At 34.6% G+C, this 18,018-nt stretch overlaps 1 protein-coding gene across 3 annotated transcripts in view; it reads right to left on the minus strand.

Annotated features, from left to right (window-relative positions):
- Window positions 1-1,882: 1,882 nt before the first annotated feature.
- Window positions 1,883-18,018, minus strand: part of SP4 (Sp4 transcription factor) — a 64,349-nt gene continuing 48,213 nt past the window's right edge. For 2 of the 3 annotated variants that reach the window (XM_045197323.3, XM_024562878.2), the window contains exons 5-6: window positions 16,699-16,898; window positions 1,883-5,293 (exon numbers count right to left, since the gene is read on the minus strand). In XM_045197323.3, coding sequence (XP_045053258.2) covers window positions 5,046-5,293; window positions 16,699-16,898 — 448 coding nt within the window. In that variant the 3' untranslated portion in view covers window positions 1,883-5,045. Of the gene's footprint in view, window positions 5,294-6,181; window positions 6,308-16,698; window positions 16,899-18,018 lie in introns of all 3 variants that reach the window. The other variant, XR_008427074.2, reaches the window with a different exon arrangement.

Raw genomic sequence — 18,018 nt, forward strand, 5'->3', positions numbered from 1 at the left:
CCACCACTGCCTGCACCCCCAGCCAGGTAGGCTGCATTTGGACTATAAGATGCACCCCTCTTTTCCTCCCAAATTTGGAAGGGGAAAAGTACGTCTCTTAGTCTGAAAAATATGGTATATATTATATATGTATATGTACTTTATTAAAATATGGGGAAAAAACTGGTATGTTTCAATGAACAAAATTTTAAACATTGCCAGTTATGCAAAGGAATTAGTTAATTGGGGGAAAACACAGCTACTCCTTCCTTAAAAACAAATTATGGTAAAATACTTTGTTTCTATGGAGCATTTCAAACATAAAGTCATGTAAAATTTTGGTTGACTGTCATTCAATTTTCCTGGTTGACTTCACTAGGTAATGTACAATGATTTTTTTCCCTCTTTATACATGAAAATTTGGAGTATTTTTTAGTATTCTGAAATCTAGTAACTATATTAATTGGAAATTTTTTTTCCAGGAAAAATTATCCTCGCATTTAACAAACTATTACCTTAGACAAAAATAAAGGTTTACAAGGTTTACCTCCCTCCCTTCCTTCCTCCTTTTCTTAAACTCCTGGGCACTTGAGATTACTTTCAGGTATCCCAAAATAAATTATTTCATTTCCAAGTGCTACTAAGAGGAACACAGCCTAAGGCCTGTATAGTAATTACAAATCTTAAAAGAACCAAAACACATCTTAAAAACCCTGCCAGACAATTACAAGTTGGTTGTGTGTGTATCCAAGAGATATTACTGCCTGAGCAGCAACCACAGCCCTATGTGATTCACTTACTGAATCAAGTATCTTGCTTTTCTCGCCTATCTGAAGTCCCTATACCCCTTTAAGTGTTTGAACTTTTACATAAAAATAGCAAACAAGATATACTATTTTCTCCTGATTTCTTATTCATCATTGTGAACAGCATTGTAAACCCCACTTTATTCTAGTATTGCTCTTAGCATAGCTTCAACTTGCCTAAACCAAAGATTTTATGTCAACAACCCCTGATAAAACAAAGAGCACTGCTTTTGCGGTGTTCTCTTTGATTCAGTCTTGATCATGGTTATGTGGTCCCTAGGATTCCAAGAATCAAACTGGTTTACTATATTAAAAAAAAAAAGTTAACTTTCCAATTGCATTATTCCTCCTTTTTATACAATATCATCCTGATGCTTCCAAATACGGATTTTTCAGGTAACTAAAATGTCTTCAGTTTACACATACCTTTTGAAAAACGCCTCTGGGTCTTGTTTGGCAGAGTAGCATCCATTTAAAGACTCTTTAGCCTCTTCAGTCTGTGGGATGGCTTACTTTCCCTGCTGCCTGACATCCCTCATCACCCCACCTTGGATGTGTCTAATCTGGCCTGGGGCCTGGAAATCTGATTTAACTGAAGTTGTGACAATAATGTAGTCACTAAGTCAACAAGGTTCTTCATGAGATTCTCAGGGCTCTTCCCACGATGAAAAGACAACAGGTTTTGCTTCTACACTTTTGTGGCATCTCTGGGTATACCTTGCTTCTCAGTGTTTCTGTGACCTTAAATTATATTTTAACTAGTTTTCATTTTCAGCTCTTCCTACAACTTCCTAACATTAATTGCTTAAAAATATTTAAGTGAAAAAAGTTCCTAAATCAAATTTTAATTTCCAGAAATGTCTAGAGCAATGGCTACAAATTAACATGAAATTTGCATTGGTGTTCTCTGGCAGTCTGTTCAGAGAAATGGTGACTGGATCTTAACACCAGGAATTATCAAGAGTTGACAATACGTTTTCTAGTGAGAAACATTTACTGCCCAGTGTTTGTTGTGATAAGAAGGTTGATAGTTCAAAAAATTTATTGCTGCTTTACAGTATACATAATTAAATGAAGAAACATGTTAAACTCAAGGGAATTTTTATAGGTTACTTGCAATTATTATTGCAGGCAACAACTTGTACATGATTTTATTTCCAAATCCACAAAAAACAAATTTTATACAAATCAGCACTGTAAAAATGTCAATTACAGCCCCAGAGGCTTTGCTGGCAGAATAATTGTCTAAATTCTAGGATATGGGAAACAGGATTTTTTCTGAATTCATCTTTTTTTTTTCATTTTCTTTTTTTTTACAAAAAAAATTTACAAGTGAAATGTTACTACAAAACTTTTTATAAGGAATTTTTGCAAAACATTTACATTTTACCATCAACTATTTCTGTTTTAAAATCATTATGTAGATTTAATACCCTATGCTGCACATCAATTTATGTGGGATGACAACTTAGTGACATGCATAAAAAAACACCACAAGGCATTAAAATGAAGACTTAAATACAAATATTGTTGCAATAAAACAGTTATAAAATTGAAAAATAGGACCTAAACATCATGCTTATCTAAGTTTGACAAATTAACTTTTTCTCCTAGATTACACACTTTTATTACTGCTCTCATGAGTGTGATAAATAATGACTTAACATCAAGTTCTAATGTAATCAGCAACACATACACAAACCTAACCAAAGAAAGTATACTGTAAGAAAAAACTATTCTAACACTGGAGTTCTACCATGATAAATACACAGCTTTGCACTGATAATTACAATAAAGAAAAGTTTTATAACAGTGGCAAAGGGAATGAACAGTGAAATGCCATTAAACAAGACTCTACAGCACATCTGTGCCCTAATACTTATAACAGCTATATCCCACTGAGTCAAATAAAGGACACTGAAATTTACGGTTCTTATAAGACAGAAAAGTGGATTCAGAATGGTATGCAGAACAGACTGTCAAAATATTTCTAATTTCAGGGGTGAAATGTGCACCTGCTAACACAAATTAATATATTTTATATGCTATAAAGCTATCCAGATTCAGTTTGTTAAATTTATAATAGGCCTCACTGTTGATTAAAAAATAGCCTCCATTTCTGAAGAGCATACACAGGTATGCACTAAAACTGGTTCATGGATAATGGTGCAGAGAGCTCATACTTGGTATTATCAACAACAAAAACTGTCACTCTGAGAAAACATGATTCAAACATTAAGAAAGTTTCTTTGCATAAAAAAATTTATAGCAGTGATTGTGTAGCATAATGATAGATAAAATATATATTTGATGTTTCAACTCCTATATAATAAAATTAAAATAACACTACCAAATGCTCCTCTGTACCAAACAAAACAAACAGATTCTGATGTTTTAAAGCCAAATACATCAGTTATTAAGAGTACATTAAATAAAATATACAAAACAATTTACAAAATCCAACTAAAATTTAAAGACTTTGTTACAAGTCTACAAAAGCTTTAAGAAACTTGAAATTTATAACCACAGTGTAAAAATTTTTTTACCTTTAATCTCAAAGCTTTTTTATACAAACTGAAAGCACAAAAGACCTTCAGTTTTATATAACGCTACAAAGGGCTGGCCTAAAGTGTACACAGTGTAAACAGTGATCATTACAGTATTTCTCCTTCATCAAAAGCACAAGAAATATCACAATTTTGGAAGAGAATTCGCATGAGTAGTACTTTTCCTGAAATAATAAAGAATGCACAAGAAAACATGTACCTATATTCAAACAGTCCCCAAACTAAGGATGTTAATAAAATAACCCAAGCAGTTAAAACCTTTAGTTTTCAAATGGTCAATTCCAATTCCATTACAATTCTGAGTAAATACACATTTTTAAAATATGAAATATCTTACTAACATTTAAGCTACTGATATAATCCAAACATTTTTTCATATTAAACTTTTGGCCATCTTTCCTATAAGACCCTTGCATAAACAACGAAGTACATTTTTTTTCTTTGTTCACTTACTCAACTAAAAATTATTCCAATTTTTAAAAAATAATTTTTGCTTCATAATATTATACCTGTTACATATTTGTTAGGCTGTCTTCTTAGGGAAAATTCAGTTACTGGCATAACCTAACCATATTACTGTGTTATAAATTCTTAATAAGCCTTCTAACACAGTAGATATAAAATGGGATTGGCTAATTTTTAGTAGAGAGGAAAATGGAAATTATAGTGTAGTTACAAGATAATTTTCTGCTGGCCTTAAAAAAGTGTGATAATTCTTTCTTTGGCTACCAAGTCAAAGCATAAGGAATTTTGCGCATTGTCAACATAACTCATATTTACAGAATATGAAACTACAGATTGATTTATACTCTATGCAAATATTTCCAATATAAACATTTAAAATGAATTTTGTGGTACAACCCAGAGTTAGGAATTTAATCAATCCTAACTTCAAAACCTTACATGTTAAGTTACCTCATTTTATTTTTTCTGAAGCTATTATGAGTTTTGTTTTAACCATTCCCCCCACCCCCCATATTTTCTTAAGGTTTCATTCTAAAATTTAACCTAAGGTTTAGCTCTAAGTTCCTCTTGTGTCTCCAAATGGAGAAAGTCATAAACTTCACTGATTGTCTGCATACACACTACTATAATGTAGTGGTAATAAAGATCTGAGATGCATCTCAGATTACTTTTTTGGAACTTACCTAATTCAACCGTTGAAGAATTTCTAACATTTAGAAAAGACGGCCAAAACTATTTTCAGTTGATTTTCAAAAATCAAGCTACAGAAATAAAGTATCGTCCCTATTACCAGTTAACTATCTTGTTTTCTGTGCTATAGGAAAAAAAAAATCCAGATAAATTACTACCGACTGAATTTATAACAAAGTATTTCAAAGAAAATAAGTCCAATTAAGGTCCAGCCTGCAAACTACTGAGGTCTTTCTAAACATGTTAACACATGATGTTGAGAGGGGAAGATTCAGTTTAAACATGTGACACATTTGCAAATAACTACAACTTATAATATGGAGGAAATACTTTTCTATCTGTTTCCATCAAGTTTGCTTTTTTGTATTTTCAAAATTTCAACATTTTACATGTTGACTCAAAACCTGGGAATACTTAAAGAAGCCAAGAATGAAAACATGATTTCCTACTCTGTAATCCACTTGACCAGCCCATTCCAGATTTTCAAAGGTGTGTAAACTTAAGTGCAGCACTAGAGGTCTCTGTTATAAATAACTTTTCAGAATTCTTCCATGTTGGCTGAAACATTGGGAGTTGCTGGGTTTGAATCTTGAGAAATGGCTGCAACTGTGACAATTCTTGGGGAGCCAAGCACCTCTGTAACAGATGAGTCCAGTTCTCCCGAGGTAACAATGGCAAGAGCTGTCCCACCACCTTTCTTATTCTGGTGCGTTTTGACATGTTTGGAGAGATGATCACTCCGCATAAACCTTTTAGAACATTCTGGGCATTCAAATCTCTTTTCACCTAAACAGAAAAATAACAGATAAATGGTAATTTTACTTAAATGGAATTGTAATTTTAAATAAATTCTCTTCTGGTCATAACTATACTTTTGTGTAACTTTAGGCTAGTTGCAAAATACTTTTTTATTTTAAAATGCTGCCAAACAAGCAGTGCAGTACAGAAGAAACAGCATGTGACTAGGAATAAAAGACCCAAGTTAAAGTCCTGGTGTTGCTAAGAACTGGAAATAAAAGCTGCATCAAGTAAAATAACCACTCTGGGCTTCAGTTTCTCCATCTATGAAATAAGACAATTTCTAACAGATGATGTCAAAAATCTCTTCCAGATATAATAATATATAATGTGCAAGGCCCATGTCTACTCTTCCTTAAAAACTACTGTCTATGTTTTGGTTATAATGCCTAAAGGCATGAAAATATCTTGGAACTATTTCAAATAAAATCAGTTAATAATTAAATAGTGTATTGAGTTTCCTTACAAGGCGAAAATAAGAGTCAGGCAAACACTAAATTTCCACCAGTAGGGTTTTTAGGTCTCAAAGGCTAAGACTGTCAGGTTCCGGTATACAAAGTGATCCTCAAAAATGTTCTCTTCCACATGTGACAGTTCTACTGGAACTACCTACTTCTACATTAGGGGATAAAAACCAACTAAATGTTAACAAAAGGAAAAAAAGCTATTTCAATTTTGTGTTTAACAGATGGGGCACATAAAAAAATGGGTTAATTGGTATATTGTGATGTTCACGATGAAGCAACTACTATTTTCAGTCCTTCCTTCTAAAAGTGTTACTTAAGGGAATGAAAGGCTTTCTCAGTCTGACAGTAGAACTTGGTTAATACAGTTCAGTTCAGCTGACTTCTTTACTTGGCCCTACTATTGACTTACCAATGGAAAATCTATAGGTTCAACTTTGTCCATGTCAGATATTTTCCCCTCTTCTATGTGTGTTTGCTTTTATTTTTTTAAAAATTGCATTTGCAGTATCTCGTTGAACTTTTTTTCTTTTTCAGTCTTGAAAAATTAAATAAAAGGATAAGTAAATTGTTTATACAAAATTCTCAGAGACATTAAAAGTAAAAGCAGCTAAGCTCTAAGGTAACGTGACTTGCGTTTACGAGTGCTGACGCCTAGACAAGGATGAAAAGAACTTAAGGGTTTAATTTTAGGATCAATTTTGAACTCCTTTACCTTTCAAGTTTCCCATGTGCTTTCAAAAGAAAAATATCTGTTTACAAATTTTAAAGCTGAAAAGAATCTTAAAGATCTTATTTGACATTTTCATTTTATTGATGGGTAAGTTGAGGCTCCAGAAATTAATTTGCTTGGGAATCATACAACTTATTAATATCAGAGCAAGATTCAAAGCACCCAATTTCTAGTTTGGGCTTTCTATGCACATCATCACCACAGTGCAACTGGAGACCGCTGTTCTTTTATAGCAACAATGGCCAAGAATAATCAGAACAAAATCAGATGGTGATGGCCTGATGGCACAACATCATCCAGTGAGCAGTGAATCGACTGGGTGATCAGCCTCCACGGTGGCTGTTCAATATGTATTTGTTAGCTGGAATGTTCATGAACTCAGTCATTTTTCAACAAATCTTTGTAGAACACTTGCAATGTGCCAGGCACTGGTGACACACAAATGAACAAATGAGAATCTCTGACTTTGGGAAGCTTTCATGATCTTAAGACAGTGATTTGCAACCATGTGGGGAGCTATAGTTAAGCTTCCATTAAGAAAGATAGCCACCCTGGCTGGTGTGGCTCAGTGGATTGAGTGCTTGTCTGCGAACCAAAAGGTCGCCAGTTCGATTCCCAGTCTAAGGCACATGCCTGGGTTGAGGGCCAGGTCCCCAGTAGGGGGCGTGTGAGAAGCAACCACACATTGATATTTCCCTCCCGTCCCCTCTCTAAAAATAATAAAATCTTAAAAGAAGGAAAGAAATCCCCAACTACTCCATGGCAAATCCATGGCAAACTGTAAGAAAACTGGGGAATGATGGTGATGCGGTTTGTATGTGGACTTTCAAGTCTGTCACCTACTAAGTGGTATGGGTGTCCAATTAATTCCAAGTGATGAAATTTGGTTAGAATCTTAAAATAAGTAAATTATGTTGTACAATTAAACTATCATTAGGGAAATGACACTTTTGTTTAGTATCCTTTTCCACAGAGAAGTGTATTTTCTGTGGTGTCAGTTTCTAAATCTCATACTCCTATTCTTAGCAACCGTTATCATTATACTTTATCTCAAGGATGTAAGAAATTCTTGTACTAATTACACATACTGCAATATCTTTTTAATTATTTTATAATTATTCTTAGGAGGTTAATACTTTTGGTAATTAATGCAATTAATTATCAAAACCGTTGCTATTAGTTTACTGGTGGTAGGAAGAATGGTCCCCTTAACATGTCCACACACTCATCCACAGAATTTGTGAATACATTTTATTACATGGCAAAAGGAAGGTTAGCTAAAGTTACAGGGGTTGACACAGAAGATTATTCCGAAAATAGCTAGGTGAGGCCAATCTAATCACAAGCTCTTAAAAGCAGAGTGCTTCCCATAGCTGGAGTCTGAGAGATGTGCAGAAGAAATCCGACAGATTAGAAAGCTGAGAGGGGCGTGACCTGTTGTTGGTGGAGGGGACCCCATGGAAAGCACAAGAAGGAATGTTAGAAGCCCTCAGGGCAAAAAACACCAGTCTCCAGCTGACAGCCAGCAAGGAAACAGGGACACACATCCTACAACAACAAAAATTGAATTTGGTTGACAGTGTGAATGATTTGGGAAGCAAATTCTTCCCCACAGCCTTTGGTAAAGAATATAGCCCACCTGACACCTTGATTTCAGCTTTGTAAGATGCAAAGCATTGAATTTCTGACTTAAAGAAACCGTGATTCAGTAAGTCCGTGTGGCAAGAAAACAAAACCATTTACTATTGAAACAAAAAAAATAAGGTACCTAGGAATAAATTCAACCAAGGAGGTAAAAGACCTGTACTCAGAAAATGACAGGACACTAAAGGAAGAAACTGAGAAAGATACAAATAACTGGAAGCGTACATCATATTCATAGATTATAAGAATTAACATCATTGAAATATTCCTACTACCTGAAACAATCTATAGATTCAGTGCAATTCCTATTTAAACATCAATGGGATATCTCACAGATCTAGAACAAGTATTCCAAAACCCTATATGGGACCGAAAGAGACCATGAGTAGCCTCAGCTATCTTGAAAAAGAACCAAGTTGGAGGATCACAATACCTGATACAAAACTATAGTATTAGGCTACTGTAATCAATAAATCTTTGTGGCTTTAGGCTGCTAAATTGGTGGCAGTTTTCTATGGCAGCAATAGAAAACAATAGTTATCTAAGATATTCCCTTAAAAAATTAAAAGCCTAATAAGAAAATAAATTACAGTGACATAGTAGATAGTTCCAGATCTGTGAAATGTCTTCATTGTAAGTACACAGAGCATGGTGAGAACAAATTAAAAACTTTATTTCTCTAACACAGCGATTTTCAATGTGTATGCCATGGCGCTCTAGTATGCCATGAGAATTTTTGTAACTTGCAATACTGACTATTTAGTCAGAGGCACTGACCTCTTTCTCCTGAGATGGTCAAAAAATAAAGAAAGAAAGAAAGAAAAAGACAACCGCCAACACAGTAGCCATCTAGTGTGAATGAATCAAAATTATACTTTGGTGGTGGGGGGTAGACTGGCAAAAAATATACATTTTTGGTGTGCTGAAGAATTTCAGTAATTAGCTTATGTGTGCCATAAGAAAGAAAAGGTTGGAAACAGCTGCTCTAAGAAAAATCTCAAAAACGTAACCCAAATGATTTTGGTTCAATAAACTGACTACAGAAAAAATTTTTTTTGCTTCTTTGCCTAGATTAAGAGAATGCCATGCTGTATTGCATGATTATTAAAATACAGGAGAGCCCTACCTCATGTGGCTCAGTAGACTGACCATCAGCCTGTGAACCGAAGGTTTGCTGGTTTGATTCCCAGTCAGGGCACATTCCTGGGTTATGGGCCAGGTCCCCAATAAGGGGCACATGAGAGGCAACCACACATTGATGTTTCTCTCCCTCTCTTTCTCCTCCCTTCCCCTCTAAAAATAAATAAATAAAATCTTTAAAACAATTGTTACTAGAAACAAAGGATACTTATTATGATAAAAGAGACAATCCATCCAGGAGATATAATAATTATGAACATATATGCACCTAACAATAGAGCCCCAAACTACAAGATGCAAAACTGAAAGAATTGAAGGAAAACAGACAATTCTCTAATGTATTTATTTTTCTCCTATATTCTCCATTTCAACTGGTAGTAGTTACTACTGGTACCCAGTATCTCTTTTCTCTGGGTCTCATTAAAAATCCTGTAGAGAGTCAGCTTTTGTTTTTAGCAGGCAATCAATCCACTTAGGTTCAGACTAAAAGTTATTATTATGCCTTCTTTTGGCAGTAGTTCTAATATTTATTCACTTTTAAGACTCTGTTTTGCTATTTGAGCGTGCTCAGCACATGCTGGGAATTAGGTAGTGGTTTACAATTCAGTTCTTAAGGCCTTGGCTGTGGCTCTTTGGGTGTGTTCTGCGCATGTGCAGCTCTTGTTTTGTTATACACATGAAATTAGGGATCTTCTACAAATCTCTCCAAGATTTCCCTCATGCTTTCCAACCCCCAAATGTCCTGTTTCTTGGTTTCTCTGGCCAGACAACCTAAATTCCTAAGGCTCCTTGTACCACCAGGTACCGATCACCTTCACAGAGGAAAACAATGGTGATTCCCCTCACACTAGCTGTGAAGAAGGCCCCATTTCCTGATTACCCTGGCCAGAGATGTGGGTATTTTTCTCGGGTTTTTTGGTGCCTATGCTGCCGCTACCTCAGAGCGACCTACAAACAGAGCTGGCCATGGCGCACAGGGCCCACTCCTAGTTCTCAGGTTAGATACACTTGTTTCCTCCCGGAGCGTTTGCTGCCTGCGTGCTAGTCAGTGCCCACGGGATTGAAGCTGGCAGACAAAGGAGGTTAAAAAAAAGAAATCCTGTGAAACTCACTTGGTGTTATACACTGTTACACACATTTTGACTGCATCAAACTTCCGTAAACTAAAATAAAGACTATCAAGGAACAGAAGATATGATAGAAGAGAGCCAATCTGTCTTCCACAGAACTCTGGGCCTCAAAATGGTGGGAGGGAGACATGAAGCATAAAATAATAAAGTCTGTACCTGAACATTAACCCTATTATCAAAGAACTGAGGCAAAATGTTGAATGATTTGTATTTAAAGAAATGTGGCCCCACATTATATTACTGTACTTTGTAATTAAGTGTCTTCTAATGTAACACAGTGCCCCTACCCACCTGCCTAAAAGCCACCAATTCATAAAGCCCTCATAATCCTTTACTTTAAACACATTCATCAATCATCATTATCATAGACTTAAACAAAAGCCAAGGATCACTGAATAATTCAGGAAAACTTACATCAGAAAAAGCAAGATGTGGACTAAAAATATTCTCCTAGAGAAACGTTAACTACTAAAAATTTTCTAGCTGGAAAACTCAGAGACTAATGGCAAGCCCCTGCAATGCACACAATCCACAACCCATATCCAAACCCAGGGTGCAATAAAAAGGAAATGATAAAAAGCAAGATGGAAACTAAAAAAAAATTAAGTATTTGAAGTTAAAGTTCAAGGAGTCTCACAGAAAATAAAAGGAAAAAATAACAAAAAGGAGGTAAGTTGTAAGAAACCTACAAAAAAGAAAACCAAGATATGGAGTCCGGCATATACCTAATAAAAGTCCAAAAAGAATAGAAATAAAAAGGGGATAATGACAAGTGGTGGGAATGTGTTGCGGAGAACCCAGGGCTGAAGAGTCCAACCAGTCTGTGCAATAAAGGGAAACCTATAACTACAGATATAATTATGAAATTAATACAGCACTGAAGATTAAAAGAAAGCTCTTACGGTTAAAACAAAATTGGATGGGGGTACGGCAAAAGGACAGAGGAGATGATCTGAAACAACTACCGGCCAAAGAGGGAATGATCTGAGCAAGAAAATAATGGTAACATTGGATTATGACCCCCCCCCCCCAAATAAAATAAACAATCATGAGTTCACAGTGACATAATAAATGACTGAATAAATAATTGGGGAAGAAGTATAAATCTTCCTTACACAGAAGTACAACTAAAAATTATACAAACAATAGGGGAAAAGAAAATGACCTTTACCCCTGGCCAGTGTGGCTCAGTGGATTGAGTGCTGGACTGTGAACCAAAGGTTCACTGGTTTGAATCCCAGTCAGGGCACATACCTAGGTTGTGGGCCAGGTCCCCAGTAAGGGGTGTGTAAGAGGCAACCACACATTAATGTTTCTCTCCCTTTCTTTCTCCCTCCCTTCCCCTCTGTCTAAAAATAAACAAAATCTTTAAAAAAAGATTAAAAGGAAATGACCTTTAAAAACACCATGGTAATAATTACTGTAGGCAAGATAAAATGAGAAATGCTAAAAGTCAAAGATTAGTATTTTCTTTAAAGAGAAACAGGATATTTGTGTAAACCCAAAGAATCCCCTCCAAAATATTTGCTAATTACTGTGGTTATTTTCATGTAATGCCACAAATTCTTTCATACTCTTCCCTTTGGGAGGTGGAGCTTCATTCACCTTCCCCTGAATGTAGACTGGACTTAAGTGACTTGCTTCTAACAAACAGAGGATAGAAAAGAATAAAGTAAGTTCACAGTGGAGATTCCAGGCATACACTGCATACATCATCTTAACCAATTCCTCAAGGTTAATATAACATCACCAAGAGTAAGATATACTGACTTCACATACTCTCTTACATGATGCGATGAGAAGGGCAGTGATATCTATGATATTCTTCCTAGGAACAATTCATAAGCTCAATATAATAAGAAAGTATCAGACAAACCCAAATTGAGGGATATTCTTCAAAATAACTAACCTTCCATTGTGTCAAGGTAAGAAAAGCCAAGGAGATAATGAGTAAATTTCACAAACTGCAGGAGCCTGAAGAGCCATGACAGATAAAAGCAATGTGGCGCTCTGGGCCGACTCCTGGGAGTGAAAAAGTATGTCTGTGGGCAAGTCTGTGGCTTAATTAATAGTATTGTACCGATGTTAGTTGTTTAAGTTATTAGAGTTATAAAAGAGGTTAATTTTTGCAGGTTCTAGGTGAAGGGTATATGAGAACACTCTATATTGTCTTTGCAACTCTTACAAAAGTATAAAACATTACAATAAAAGGTTATAAGAATAAATAAGTTCTTAAAAGTTGAAGGGGAAATCAGCTCACCTACAAAAACACCAGAAAAAAAGAACAGACCTATTAGTATAACACGCAAGAAGACAATAGAGCAGTGCCATTAGTGTTTTGAGTGAACATAATTTTCAACCTAGAACTGGGTAAAAGCCAAACCATCTATTTAAGTGGAAAGCAAACTAAAGACATTTTTAGACAAACTTACTTTCCTGTGCATTTTTTAAATTTACTTATTTATTTTTAGAGAGGGGGAGAGAAAGAGAGAAAGGATTGAATCATTAATGTACAAGAGAAACATCAATTGGGTGTCTCCTGCACACCCCTGACTGGGGTCCTGGCCCGCAATCCAGGCATGTGCCCCAACCCACTGAGCCTGAGCCACACCAGCCAGGGCTCCCCTATGCGTTTTTATAGAAAGCATTTCAGAGTGTTTTCCCGCAACCAAGGAAGTAAACTGAGAAAAATGGAGACATGAGATCTTGAGAATACTAGATCCAAACCAAAAGAGCAGGGAAGAAAAGTCTCAAGTTTACAGATGTGCAGCTGCCCTAGACAGGACTCAGTATTTGAACAGAAAGCTGGAGACCTCCAATAATGTGGAGAAAATGGATGTAGTTGATACTATTCTTGAAAAGTAGAAGCAACAAAAATGTTAAAATAACAATGAAAGGGGAAAAAGGCAATTAGAAAATTCACAAGAAAACATACAAGAGAAACTATGTAATCACAGTATATTACACAGTCATAATACAACCAATTTTCAGCATTAAAAATTTAGTAATAAAAAAGGAGACACTACTTATTGAAAAAGAATGTAAGCATTTTAACATTCAAGTGAAAGAAGAGAAACAGTACAAGTTTAGGTGAGAGAAGTTAAGATGTGAAAGAGATGGGAAATGAACAGACAGGGTAACAGAGTATCACAGAGCAGTGAGTCAAGAGATAATGCTGGGCCTGCTCACAGTTAAAAAAGAAAACTTGAATGTTATCAGATGGTGCGATGTGAAGTAAATTCTTAACTCTAGAAGTAAAAAGTCAATAGATAGTATCTAATATTGATAAATCAATAAATAACACTATAAGCACATTATTTAAATACATGGCAGGCATCACAGGAAGAATAAAAATGTAAAAGTAGTTAAAAGATTAAATGTCATTTTCACTGAGGGGCAGCAGAACAAGGGTGGGACAGAGTCATTGCAGGCTCTTCTGTATGATTTGAAATTTAAATACCATATGCATGTATCATTGGGAAATATTTTAAAATTTTATTTCACAAAAAGCAAAAAAATCTGTATTATTTTCAGCAGTAGATAAAAATAATTAATTCATAGTAAGGTACCGAGTTTCTACTTAGATTAGTGCTTGAGCATGAAATAAAACATGGTTCTTGACATGAATGGTCAAGGCGTTCAATTTAACATATTAATTATTCAATCAATATTTACTTATCTCAAAAAGATATTGTTTCATATTCTTTTCAACTTTAATACTTGGAAAAAGTTACAATATTAAATCTTTAAAAATAAAATGAATATAGATATTCAGCTTAACATTTTTCAGAATAACATTTAATTAAACAATTTTGTATATAATGTATTAAGATATTTAAAACACTGGAAGTAAGTTTAAAGTATATTCAATTCTGATTTAAGCTAGTAGAAAATGACAAGGTATGAATAATTAAAAAACAGATATTCTTCCAAATCATTAAACTTTGGTTTTAAAGTACACATATATATAACTCCTTGGATAAATCTCTTCTGTATATTTGTATGAATGTGGATGTGTGATAGATAAGCATTCCAGAACCTCGCTGTTTCTCAAACAAAATTATGAAATCACAATGTGAGGTTCCAAATTAAAGAAAGCAGCAATTTTTCTTGGCGTCCCTAATCTCTCCCACTGCGAAGTCAGGTTGGAAACACTGCATCTTCTCATATTTTTCTAAAACAGAAATCAACATTGTTACAGGGCAAATTTTTATTCACATCGTATTTTCCAATATGAATCGTGTGGTGGCCTTAGAAGCCCCAATGCAATACCATACAGAAAACTTTTAAAACTTTTTTAAAAATTAAAATTCTTAGTTTTAGCACAGTGCTTATTAAGGGATTGACCAATATACTCATCTGTGTTACTAACTTATGTGCTTATCACACCTATCACTTTTAATTGATTTAACAGCTATTTTTTCTTCTCTGAAACTATTTTTTAATCTGTAAAATGAAGCTAATTTATATCTCATAGTGCTTTGCTAGAATCAAATGAGATAAAATATTTGAAACATCTGATATGTGCTAGCTGCTAAGTGTACCTTGGTGTAAGTTAAAGTTTACCTAAAAATTTTATCAAAATTATTAATTCATTCAATAATTAAATATTAAGTCCAAAATCTCATTTATCAGACATGTTCTAAATAGAGAGCGTCAGTGTTCTATGGAAAAAAGTTGCCCTACCAGATATCAAAATTTAACAAAGCCACTGGTAATTAAAAGTATATAATATTGGTGTAGAAATTGGCAAATAGACAAAAGCTTTAAAACAGAGGACCCAGAAATCGAGCCACTCTTAAAGGTGACATAAATATATGAAAGAAGCCTCATTACAAGTCAATGAAGAATGTGGGCTATTCAAGAAATGTCTTTTCACATGGAAGAAAAGTAAAAGTATATCCCCATTTCACTCCATCATCAAAAAGATTCTAGACTGATAAATGACCATACTTTAAAAAAAATTCACTTTAAAGCCATTAGAAAAAATTTTTTTAAAACTTTATGAACACTTTTTTTTAAAAGACAAAATTTAATTTATATATTCTTATATTTGACTCAGTAAGAATGTGAAACTTCAAATGACAAGACAGCACAAAGATAAAAGACTAGCAATATATGGGGAAGTTGTACTACATAAATCAGTAAGAAAAAGGAAAAAACCAAAAAGAAAAATGTGCAAATAACCAACAGAAAAAGAAATATAAATGACTGATAAATGTATGAAAAGATGCTGATCTCAGTATAAAAAGAAAAAACTACTAATTAAAAAAATGAGAACTTGTCTGAAAGCGACAAAAACTTTTAAAGCCTGACACTACTGAATACTGGTGAACACAGCCCGGTGGAAACTCCAATCACTGAAGTGGAGATGGTAACCGCCACCGGAGAGACGTTAGCAGTTATCAAGCATATACTTCTCTATGACCCGGTATTTCTACTTCCTACACCTCTTCACTGTATACACACAGCAGCGAAGTCTGTGATAGCAAAAAACGAGCAATAACCAAAACAGCATGGGAAATGGACTAATGCAGTGTAGCAGTCATGTGATAAATACTATATAGCAGTTAAAAGAAATACACACTTGTAATACATAAATATATTATGCACATATATATGAACTTGGATAGTCTCAAAACATAGTGAAATTATGTTATTGTAATATATCATTTATGTAAAATTTCATAGTACACAAAAAACAGTATTTACCACATATATCCATGAACAATATACATAAGAGTATTAACACTGTACTAAAAACTTACACTTTAAATTCATGGTAGCTTCTGTCCTTGAGAAGTAGGAGGACAAAGATGATGTTAACTTTATATATGATTTGTTTTATTAAAAAAATAACATCATATAACATTGATAGGTGTCAATTCTGAGTAAGTTAAGTGGGTATCACTATTATTCTGGATACTTTAGTTAATTTTCTGGATTGCAAAAAAATAAATCACCAATAATCTTAATTCAACTCTATTTCCATCTATTTAAATAATGAGAAAAAAATCATATTGGAATTCATCTTACTAAGAATACAAGATAAGCAAATGAAATAAATTCTAAGTCATGTAATTATGATGATAGAGCTTACAAAAAGTAGAATAAAATATGAAGTAAAGAATTTTGCTCTTAAACATCTTCCATATAATTATTAAAGTGACTATGAATACTCTTGATTTTCCATATTTCGAATCTGATAGCTAACTCTCACTAAAGTTTTAATCTAAGCACTGAAAAAATAAGTAGAAAGTATAAGTCCAACAATAAACTAACCTGTGTGGGTTCTTCTGTGTCTCTGAAGCTCATCACTCCTTGTGAATCTTTTGCCACAAAACATCCAGTTGCACACAAAAGGTCTTTCTCCAGTATGCCAGCGAAGATGTGCTCGTAGGTGAGATGTTTTGCCATAAACTTTTCCACATCCTTCAATGTGACAAATATGCTGTTTCTTTTTTCCTGGTTCATTACTGCCTCTAACAAAAACAAAAAACAAACATTAACTACACTTCCAAACACCAAGTTTATAATTATGGAAAAGTAAAAGATAATTAAACTATGCTTTTCTGAATGGGTTTTTAAAATCATTATGCTGTAACTGTAGTTAAAAATCAGAAAAATTTCAATTGGAAAAAAGAAAAAACAAACCTAGAGTTGTATACTAAACTGAAAAAGGCTATGGAAAACATGTTAATTCAGAGAGCTTATGTTCTGAATTGGACTTCATGTTTATTTCTTAGCAGGCTCTTCCCTGGAGGGGGTCAATCGCTAAGCTTTGCAAACACTTGAATATTCTTTTCTAAAATAGCAAAGGTAATATTCCCCATTTAAGAGTGTAAGGTTCAGGGTTTTAATTCCAGCAAACAGTGTGATGAGCTCCATGGACCTACTCCCCAGTGAAACTGACAAAATTATAAAAAAATACACAAAATAAATATCATTTATAGATATTTATTTTGGAATTGGCTCTAGGAATACATAGCAAATAAAGAAATATGCACTCATAGAAAGCAAAGAATTTGATGTGAACAGTGAGAAAGTGTGGTTATTTGAACCAAGACACTCCCTCTCTCTTTCTCCTTTCCACCTCCCTTCATGTAGAAACACCCCAGTCTGGTGCAGCCAAGAACGGGATCCTCTCCTCCCACCTTCTAGTCCAGGGTTATCTCCTTACAAGGGTCATTCTTCCCCCAGCTACCTGTTGCTGAGGCTAAATTCCAGGTGAGTGTGGCTGACAGGCAGGGAACCCCCTTCTTCCACTCAACCCCAACGACATACACTCTACCTTGGATTGGGCAAAAGGAGAACACTGCAGTCCAGGTCACCCTTGACCCAGCTCAGCTGTAGTATGTAAATCAGATGTCCAAAGCCAGGAGAGGCAAGCCAAGAAAACCTGAGACTACTTATGGCCTCCTGCCCACAAGCTCTCAGCTCCTATAGGGGTGTTCAACCCACAGTCCGTGGCCCGAATATGGCTCAGGATGGCTATGAATGCGGCCCAACACAAAACTGTAAATTTACTTAAAACTTCATGAGATTTTTTTGTGTGTGTGATTACATGTCTCAATGTATTTAATGTGTGGCCCATGACAACTC

Source organism: Desmodus rotundus, chromosome 6, assembly GCF_022682495.2.
Source record: "Desmodus rotundus isolate HL8 chromosome 6, HLdesRot8A.1, whole genome shotgun sequence".
Taxonomy (NCBI): Eukaryota; Metazoa; Chordata; class Mammalia; order Chiroptera; family Phyllostomidae; genus Desmodus; species Desmodus rotundus.